Genomic DNA, 10,157 nt, shown 5'->3' with positions numbered 1-10,157 from the left:
TTTCACATGACACCTAGGGGCCGGGCACAGTGGCTCATGTCCATAATCCTAGCAGATTGCAGGGAAGCTGAGGCCAAGGCAGGTGGATCACTTGAGCTCAGGAGTTTGAGACCAGCCCGAGCAAGAGTAAGACCCCATCTCTACTAAAAAGTAAAAAATGAGCCCAGTGATTTAGCAGATGCCTGTAGTCCCAGCTACTCTGAAGGCAGAGGCAAGAGGATCATTGGAGCCCAAGAGTCTGAAGTTGCTGTGAGCTATGATGCCATGTGACTCTACCCTGGGGCAATAGACTTTCAAAAACAAAATAAAAAATAAATAACATCTAGGGACTTATAATACTCAGAACATCCAGGTTTTGATGGAAAATCACTCACTATACCAGGAATGGAGGAAATCTCACCTCTCCTGAAAACAAGACAGCTAATCAGTGTCAAGAGCGAGATAGCAGAGATGTTAGAGTTAACTGAGTAAGACTTCAAGGCAGCTGTCACAAGCCGCATCATGAGCCACTGCAAACCCTCCTAAAACAAATGAAAAAGTAGAAGGTCTCAGTGAAGAAATGAAGAAGAACCAGATGGAAAATTACAACTGAAAGACATAGTAGATGAAATAAACATGGTAGATGGACGCAGCGGCGGAGAGCAGGTCCCTCGTGAATGTTGCTCATGGCATTGAGTGGAGAGTGCAGACAGACTATGTGGTCATGACATAGATGTGGCTTAATTTAGTATTGATGTTATGAAAAATTTGCTCTGACAGCAAACCATATTTTAAGCACATTATTTTGCTATTTGAAGAATTCCTACCGTGAGCAATAATATTATGTGTTTAAAGTATAGGCCCCCACGTATTTGGACTTTAACACTGAAAAATTCCACGTTGTATGTTGGAAACTGACCAGATGTGTGCCAGCTAAGAAATGCTACCCTGTCTTGGCTGGGTTAGGAGTAGTGCCGTGGCGGGAACGTCGGGAGGACTGTGTCTCGGCACAGTGCTGATCAGGGAGCCAGTTCAAATACCAGGTGTTGGGGGGGACACAGTGAGCAGAGTAGTACAAAGAAAGACAGTTGTGGTCAGAAGTCTGGAAAATGTGTCAAGTGAGGAATGTTTGCAAAATGTGGGATTATTTATATAAAGAAGGAATTCTAGACTTGATGTATTTCTGTATTTGAAGGGGTTCTTATTTAGAGAAGGGATGAGTTTCCTTGTTCTGTGTTGTTCTGAATTTTATAGAGTAGCCACTAGAAATTTTGGGAGGACATCTTTTAAATTTTAAATTAATTTATTTTGTTGTCAGATATTGAGTGCTTGTAAGCCAGTCTAAAATCCCCCTCTAGGGGCGGGATTGGTGTTGAAGAACAATTCGGGGATTAAATGAGGGGTGTGTGTGTCTGTGTGTGTCCATGCGCACGGGGTGTGTCTGGTGTGGTGCTGGGAAGCTACTGACAAAATGCTTCTTCCTAATGACACTGCCAGGGCCTGGACCTTGCCCCAATTCCCCAGGGGAGGCCTAACAATCTCAAACCCTGATATGAGAGTTGTGTGTTATCTCTGAGGAATCCACTTGCTGAAAGCACTCAGTGAATCCACTTTATGCTTCCCTGCTCCCCTGCCTTGCCCCTGCCCGAGTCTCTCTTCTTCCCCCGTTTCCCTGGACAGCACCGTCTCTGTGACAAAGGGCAGTGGAGGTGAAACAGGATTCCCTGCACCTGGGGTCAGACCCGAAGGGCGTGGTTGGCTGCTGACCCTGGGCCTCCCCTCTACACTGGGGTGCCACTCCTCTGACCCAGCACTGTGCTGGAATCCACTCTTCTTCCACCCCTCTTCCCCATTTTCATTCTCACCCCCAGTTTAGAGGGGCTCCTTTGGGTTCACAGGAAGTTAGAGTACAGCTGGAATGAAAGCCTCCTCTGTATGGGTAACTCTGGAAATGTTCTAGTTAACTTAGCTGGCTTGTCTGGAGCTTTTCTCCCCCTTTATGGAGAGGGACTGGGACCTACATTTCGTTGCCTTTGGTAGCATCCTTCACACCTCCCGAAGGCTTCTCTTTGCCCCCATCCCTTTTGTTCCTTCTGCCTCTTCCACTCCTCTGGTTTGATGCCTTTATTTTTTCTTACAATTTCTCCGATAAATTTTTATCTGGAGTCTGGCTGGCGTCTCCTTGGCTCCTGCCTGAACTCTGAGTCCTGTAAATATGCTTTCCTGAAGTGCCTGAAGGAACTGATCGGGCCAGACACTTGACATTTTCCACTTGTCCTTGTGGAGAGGTCAATTCCAGGCTTCTTAGAGGGAAAAGGCAGGCTGGGAGCAGAACGCATGTGTTTGCTTAAGTGTTAATAGCTCAGTGTGTGCCCTGGTTCTGTAGCTGAAGACAAGCCTAACTTATTCATTTACAGCTTCTTTTATTGCAGAAAAAGGAGTGGACGTGGGATGAAAGCAAGATGCTGGTGATGCAGGACCCCATCTACAGGTAAGAGTCTGGCCCAGTCCTGGGGTACTGCCGAGCCTCAGGACCTCTGCCCTCTCCTGGAGCCATCTGTCCACTGGTGGGTCCAGATGCGTTTACATAAACTTCTACTGTGTTCCTTTCTAAGACATGTTTCTGCTAGATGTAAGTAAGATAAGCAACCCTGCCTTATCTTTAAGACAGAGAAGGAAATTATTCTGGTCATGCTGGTTGCACTAACCAGTGATGGAATATTTCTGCTTGTGCTTAATTCAAATCTCATGAATTGTAATTGGAGACCTTTTCAATTTGTGCTAGCTTTGTCCTAACTAAAATTCCATAATTGCATATGTGTTGATCGAAATGGATTTTTCCATCACCCTCTGCTCACAGTTTCCCATAATTCTCTCTACCACCTCTCTGCCTCTTCAGAAATTAAGCATAGATGAAGGCTTGGTGACAACATAAGAAAGAGCAGAAACTCATAAATGTCATCTCCGGTGCTACGATCTGAATGTTTTTATTTTCATCCCAAATTCATATGTTGAAATCCTAACCCTCAGGTGATGGATGGTATTATGAGTTGGGGCTTTTGCAGGTGATTAGGTCATGAGGGTGGAGCCCTCATGGATGGGATTAGTGTCCTTATAAAGAGAGAGCTAGTCTCATGGTGATATCTTTCCACTGTGTAAAGACACAACTAGAAGGTGCCATCTATGAACCAGAAAGTGGGCCCTCACCAGGCACTAAATCTGCTGGTCCCTTAATCTTAGACTTTCCAGCCTCCAGAACTGAGAGAAATGAATTTCTGTTGTTTATAAGCCACCCAGTTTGTGCAGGTTGAACCGACATGCACCCAGAAATTGCTTTGTTTATGCTTCCCCTAAAGAGTATATGGCTGCCATCCCTATGTATTCCCCTGGCAAGAAGAATACCAATAGCAATAAGTTGTAGAAAGCCAGGGCTGTCCCGGGAACCATGGCAGGACCTGAATCATGGCAGCCATTCTTGTGTCCTGTGTCTCTGCAGACTAAGTCCCCACCGCAGCCCTTCTTGTTTCATGTTTTTCTTCACTAGGAGACTTAGAGTCCTTTAGGAATTCAGGGACTTAGGTTTTGATTTTGTTTCCATATTTTTGTTGATGGAGTGGATAAGGGTTGGAACTCAGCTGTGCAGTTGGCAGCGTGGTAGCCCTGCCTGCTAGTCAAAGAGCAGATGCCCATGAAATGGAATCTCCATTCATTCAAACAAATACACAGATGTGAAATACTCATGCCAGGTAATTAAGTAGATAGGTGAAGTGGGTGAATCACAGTCTAGCAGGGAAATAGAGGATAGAACAGATAGAACACATGTGTCTGACAAAATACATTTCTTCCTCTGTGTTCCTGTGGTTCCTTTTAATGTTTCTTGAAATAGTTGCTCTAGTGCTACTGTTACTTTTTGTAATATGTGTTACTATGTCAGTCTTTTGCCCCCAAACTGTGAGGCTCTTGAGGGAAAAACCCATGCCCTCCTCACTTCTGTGTGTATCTAGCACCAAATCTGTGTCTGGCCCATATGAGGCACTTAATACACATGCAACGGGTAGGTAGATAAATGCATTAAGTTAACATAAGTGTGATGGTGTTTCAACAGGAGGGAATAATAAATTACCTTTGACTTGAGTATGAGAAAATGCTTTAGGAAACAGATTGCAGCAAAACCTAGCTTGGAGAAGGTAAATGGTCAGACCTCTGTCATTTGCATGTTAGGAAGAGTTTCTTGGGTTTTTTTCTTTTCTCCCTTTCTTCTTCTTCTTTTTTTAATGCTGATATCATACACAGAGGGTGCCTGAAAAATGTATACACAGTTTAAGAAAGGAAAAAACTGTATAAAAATTGTAATACTCAATATATACTGATAACATTTGTTATCTTGTATATTGTATCTTGTCTCTTATAAAAGTCAAATGTGACTTGAATTACAATTTTTTTTTTTTTTTGAGACAGAGTCTCACTCAGTTGCCCTGGGGTTGAGTGCCATGGTGTCATAGCTCACAGCAACCTCAAACTCTTGGGCTCAAGTGATTCTCTTGCTTGAGCCTCCTGAGTAGCTGGGACTACAGGTGCCTACCACAACACCTGAGTATTTTTTTTTTAATTAAGTCATTTGTACATAGATCATAAATACATTTAATGGGGTCTCGCTCTTGCTCAGGCTGGTCTTGAACTCCTGAGCTCAGGCAGTACACTTGCCTCGGCCTCCCAGAGTGCTAGGATTATAGGGATGAGCCACTGCTCTCGGCCTGAGTATTACAATTTCAATACAGTTTTTCCTTTCTTCAAATGTTTCTATTTTTTGGTATCTGTAAAAATGTGGCCTCTTTGTGGATGCTGTCCTAAGTTTGAATCTTGCCCTTTTGCTGATCGAAAGAAAGGGCATCCTCCAAAGTTATTACATATCTCAAACAAGATGCTGATTTTATTTTTTAACAGCTTTATTGAAGTAGAATTAGAATACAAAAATTACATTCTTAAAGTGAATAATTTGGTGAGTTTTGACACACGTACACATTTGTGAGTCCATCACGTCAGTCAAGATGTTGAACACATCTGTCACCCTGGACAGTTTCCTTGTGCCTTTTGAGAATTCTTCCCTCCCATCCCTCCCTCCCGTCCTTCCCATTCCATCCCCTAACTCCTATGCCCCCCAAGCTACCACTGAGGAGGAGAGATTCCTGTAGGGATAAAGATCAAGAGTTTTTAAAGTACATATAATTTTTAGCATCATTATTTGTTTGAAAGGTTACTTATTCACAATTCTGACCTGGGATATTTAGGTAGAGTCATGCAGTTATGAAAGAATGTAGATGCTATAATGATTAGTCACTCTTGCTTTGTGGAGCCAAAGAGTACTCTCAATGTTTAAAGACTCTTAAAAATAACTCTCCAAAACCCATGCTATCCCTCGAAAATCAGATAGAGATCTCCCAGACAGACTTGACTCTGTACCTTCCTTTCCTCCAGCCTCCACATGCCCAGCTCCCAGCTCCAACTCTGGTGTGCACTCTCCATTCCCGTTAGACTCTGGAAGGAGCTCGCAACAATGTGTCTGGAAGACGGTGCAGACCAGGAGCCAGAGCCACACACAGGTCTCACGTGCCCTCTGTGTGATTCCTAAGTGCCACACCTGCACCTTCCCATACTGTTTCTGTAAGGATGAAAGTCTTCTCCTTCAGTCTCCCATTGTGAGAGGGTTTCGAGGGGCCTCTGCTAAACTGGGAACGCTGGTAAGCAGCGATCCTGAGGCCGCCCAGCCTGCAGCTCTCTCCCTGACTTCTCGTGTCACCCCTAGGCTCCCCTATCTGGCAGATGTGAATGTCCCTCTAGTCATGAGTCATGTTTCATCCAGAGTTGATGTTTTTATTTCCTCTGGCTTCAAAACCTTTCTTTGACAGTGCCTTTTCATACATATGCATGAGTAGGAATTACCCAATTTTACGCTTGGAGGGCCTTATGAACTCAGAAGGGGAAGGAAATATCATTCATGCTGTCTGGCTTCCGCGAGTTCCTAGGGCTGCGCTGCGATCCCTTGTCACCCTGGTAGGAATTCCCCTCCGAATGCCCTGGCCGCCCTCTTCTACCTGTCTGCCCTGTCTGTGCACCTGCACTTCCTGCGAGGCGATCCCCCTCCTTTGTGAGATTGCTCAGCTGTTCTCCCCTCCCTCAGGACATCTTTGTGTCATTGCCACTTCTTTCTGTCCCCTCCCTCTGTTCCGACCTGTCTTTGCTTGTTTCTTCAGCTCCGTGAACTTTGAACTGTGCTCCTTCTCCATCCTCGTGGGCTCTCCATAGGAACACGTCAGGGCTCTCCTCCTATCCTGAAATAACCTGGCTTCAGCCCCACTAACCTCATTTAAGAGCATGTCTCTGGTAACCCTCCCTTCCTTCCCAAGGCCCTGCACTGTCTTGGTCAGCGCCACCATCCCATAGTTGATTGTGGTCTCCGCTTGTTCAGAGAAACGGTCCCCTGTGTGTCTACTGTGTGTGTTCTCCACGTCTCCAGCCACGCCAGCACAGCCTGGGCCTCTGCATCCCTCCGAAGCACCCTCCACCGCTTCTCTTCTTTCTCTTATTTCTGTTCCTTTCCTTCTCTTTTGTTTACTTTGAATCCAACACAGTTACGCGTATTCTTTACCTTTTCTTAAGGGTGAGTTCTACTTTATAATCTTTATTCCTCTTTCTAGGATGGACAACGTCCCTGGTGCTCGGTGAGTCTCAGTAAACTCCTAGAACGGACAGTGAGTCCCCCACGAGGGATGGATGATGAACAAATCATTTGGGGCCTCCCAGCTCTAAGTCACATGCGCGCACTAGCACACACGTCCCAAACCATTCTTTTCTCCTCTCCTTCTTCCTTCTCTTGATCACTTTTTTTAAAGTCACTGTACGCCACTATGCAGAAAGTGCCGGCAATGCAAAGAAAGAGCATCGCTTGTCCTCAAGGTTCTCCCTGTGACTTCCACTTTCTGTCACGGTCTTCAGATAAACATTCAGGGGAATGTGATTGAGGCTTAAGTTTTTAAATAACCAAATAACACATGCTTATTACTGAAAGTAAACTGATGAAGAGTTCTATAAAGGAAAGTATCGGTGCTCTTCTGTCAACACCGATTCCTTCCCATGCCACTCCGTATGCAAGTGTGTAGGCACTCAGATATTTCATTCAAAGTCTACCATTGTTCTGGGTTTAATTCTACAATTAGCCTGTTTTTCTTGCAGTATTATATCAAGGATTTCCTTCCACATCTTTACTTAGAGTCTTCTCATGATGGCTGTGAGAATTTCAAAGTGAAAGTGGTATTTTAGAAAATAGTCTGGCTTGGACTGCAGTGAACCCCATGTGGGCTGTGTCATCAAGGAGAGATTGCCCGGTACTCTGACCGTAATTGGGAGAGAATCTGGGTCTGGCTAGAATGGGCGACAGCAATAGAAATGCATGGAAAGTGGTCAATCTGTGAGCTGTGTTAAGTACAGACCATGTAGACCAGTAAATGAGGATGGGAGTAGAGGCCCCACTGACCTCAGCTTGAAGCTTTTATAATCTTTCTGTTCTTTCTGCCTCTGGTCCCACTTGATTTTAAATTTAGTCATGGCAATCTTTAATTCTGTCAAGGTGATAGCATGGAAATTTGTGTCATGGTAACTGTAAGCATGACCTCCATAGAGAGAAGGACCATACCCGTTTTTTCAGTCAATATTGTATCCCTAGTCCTGGGAGGATCCTTACAACCTAGTAGGTGCTCAAATAAACGAACAGTTCCTGATGAAGCCAAGGAGGCCTTGATCTGCTTGCTTTCTGCAGTGAAACGTTCATTTCAGAAAAGCTCCTATAAGCCTACTTATTCCTTTGGTGGCCTTTTCTGCCCTACTCAGTGGCCTGAAGCACAGCCCAAGTGAGGCATGAAGCTCGCTGGAAAGTGAGTAGATGCGGGTGTGGCAGAAAACCGAAAACGAGTGTCAGAGCAATCAAAATGAAACTTCTGGATCCATCTCTTCGGGACTGGCCTGAGAGGGCATCTTTTATATTAATCAAATTAGGCCAACTTTAGAAAATTTCACATAATTAAATACTGCCTACCGGGGAGAGAAATGCCCTGTGGAACAAGTAACCGGGGAACAAGAAAATCAGGCTGGTCCCAGTTGTGCTACGAAATGAGTGGCTGGCTTCAAATTTCATTACTCTGTGCTCCATTGTATCCTTCTTGAATGCATAAAGGGAAGTGATTTAGAATTTGTGCAAAGCATTGAAGAGTCTTAGATGGGAAAATGCGTGTGAAGTAAAATGGACGCTTCTTCCCTTGACTTCACTCTCGGCTACCAAATAGGCGCTGACCTGGGTGCCCATCCGATGCTATGGACCTATTCTGGGATACAAATACCTTTGAGAAGCTGATGAAAACTGGATTTTCTTCCCTCTAAAAAAAAAAAATCATTGCAAAATTTTGAATTTTAGGAGAATGCACAGGCCCTATAGTCCTGTAAGGTTCTGAGATAAGATTTTTTTTTTTATGAGCACTGTATACCGTCTTTGAATATTTTATAAACCTGGAAAGGTTTATCATTGGCTGTTCTACTTCTCAAGTATACACAGGAGGAGATAAAGCAAACCAATCTAACTTTCTTTACAGTTTAATGTTTGGATGATTAATAGATTTTACTTACTAGCCCAGGAGTCGTTTGTGCCTATTAGGGGAATCTTATTATTCAAAACCAGTCTCTTGTTGGTGAATTTCAGATTATTCAAGAGAAGATTTGTGGAGGAGGAGCCCTTATGGTACCTCCGTATTCTTGAAATGACACAGATTATGGGGATGTTGGCATAGGGTCTGTGTTTCACACTGACATGTGTTTCACAATGGCCCCAGGGAAGGGCCATTGTGTGGCCATCATTACCTCAAAAGGCAAATAAACAAAGATTGCCCCCGATTTGGAGCTGTAGCCTCTGCCTGACCATCCTTTATTAATAGCAGATAACCTCTGGGGTGGTGGTAGGACAGTATTATAGCTTATCCCACGGTGGCTACTTGGGCATTTTGCTCTCAACAGTCTAGACACTGTGTCACAGTGGCCCTGTCCTCCAGCCTGGCTGGGTAAGCTCTCTGGGGGCTCTTCATTTTATCTTGGCACAGATGGGAGGCAGGGTGGTGAAGCCACACCCTGGGAGCATAGCCACGTGTGCCCTAGGGTTTCTGTGCTTCCTGGTAGTACAGATCTCAAACTGTAGAGGTAAAGATGAGGCCCAGAGGACTGACTAGGCATGGATTTCAGGAAAGGTGGAGTGGGGTGGGAAAACCTAGGTTATCTGCAAGTCTCCATACCCTTTATTAGGATATGTGAGACCTGGCTCCTGAGGAATTACAGTTGCTGGCAGAAGTCACATCCAGCCATGATTAGTGGAAGAGTCCTCTGTACTTGGCTTAACATGTCTGCCTGTCAAATTCTTATTTATCTTTCAAGGTTTATTTTAAATGTCAAGTCCACCAGAATTCTTTCCTGATTTTATTCCCACCCTTACAGAGGAAATCTAATTTCTGTTTCTCCTTTGGACCACTGAGGCTATATATCTGTGAAGTTTGTCATAGTTATCTGTCTTGTATCTTTTTATTAAGAACTGCGTCTTTCTTTGAGGCTCCTTTACCACTATCTTGCAAATACTAATGCTCAATATATATTTGTTACATTAAAACTTTGCAAAATCCCCAAGAAGTGGGTACATTCATTCTGTATCCTTTTGTCCAGGATTGAATTAGATGAGTGAACCAACCCATCTACAAACATGAGTTGAGCATGATTTCTGGGGAGAGTGACAAAAGAGGTTAACATTAGAATATCAGAATATTCCAATAGGAGCTAATGAGTAGCATACACATAATTACTGAAAAGGTGGCCTTGCAGTTGATAACCCTGAGAAACAAGCAGTTACTTCTTGGTGCTGTGGGATTAACCACTAAGCAAAGCTGCCTTTGAAACACCCGCTCCATGAAGTCAGCCCGGTCCAATTATGGCTGTACAGTTAGCTCTTTGCTTTAGGGGCTGATGAGCTTTTTTTGTGGTTTATCTTGGCCTTTGACTTCCTCTCTTATCCCATGTTGAAGTTTTCACTGGTAATTCATAATTATCAGAAGGTGGATGGGAGAAATGAAACCATTATAAATGGTACATGTATT

At 44.1% G+C, this 10,157-nt stretch overlaps 1 protein-coding gene across 4 annotated transcripts in view; it reads left to right on the top strand.

Annotated features, from left to right (window-relative positions):
• The window catches only part of LOC100944273 (carboxyl-terminal PDZ ligand of neuronal nitric oxide synthase protein), a 291,887-nt gene that overhangs the window by 216,634 nt on the left and 65,096 nt on the right, over positions 1–10,157 (top strand). For 3 of the 4 annotated variants that reach the window (XM_023510768.1, XM_023510769.1, XM_023510770.1), the window contains one exon: positions 2,397–2,470. In XM_023510768.1, coding sequence (XP_023366536.1) covers positions 2,397–2,470 — 74 coding nt within the window. The remainder of the gene's footprint in view (positions 1–2,396; positions 2,471–10,157) is intronic. The other variant, XM_012802697.2, reaches the window with a different exon arrangement.

This window comes from Otolemur garnettii, unplaced genomic scaffold (genome assembly GCF_000181295.1).
Source record: "Otolemur garnettii isolate 467f Iridium unplaced genomic scaffold, OtoGar3 scaffold00016, whole genome shotgun sequence".
NCBI classification, from domain to species: domain Eukaryota; kingdom Metazoa; phylum Chordata; class Mammalia; order Primates; family Galagidae; genus Otolemur; species Otolemur garnettii.
This window is presented reverse-complemented; position numbering and strand designations above follow the sequence as displayed.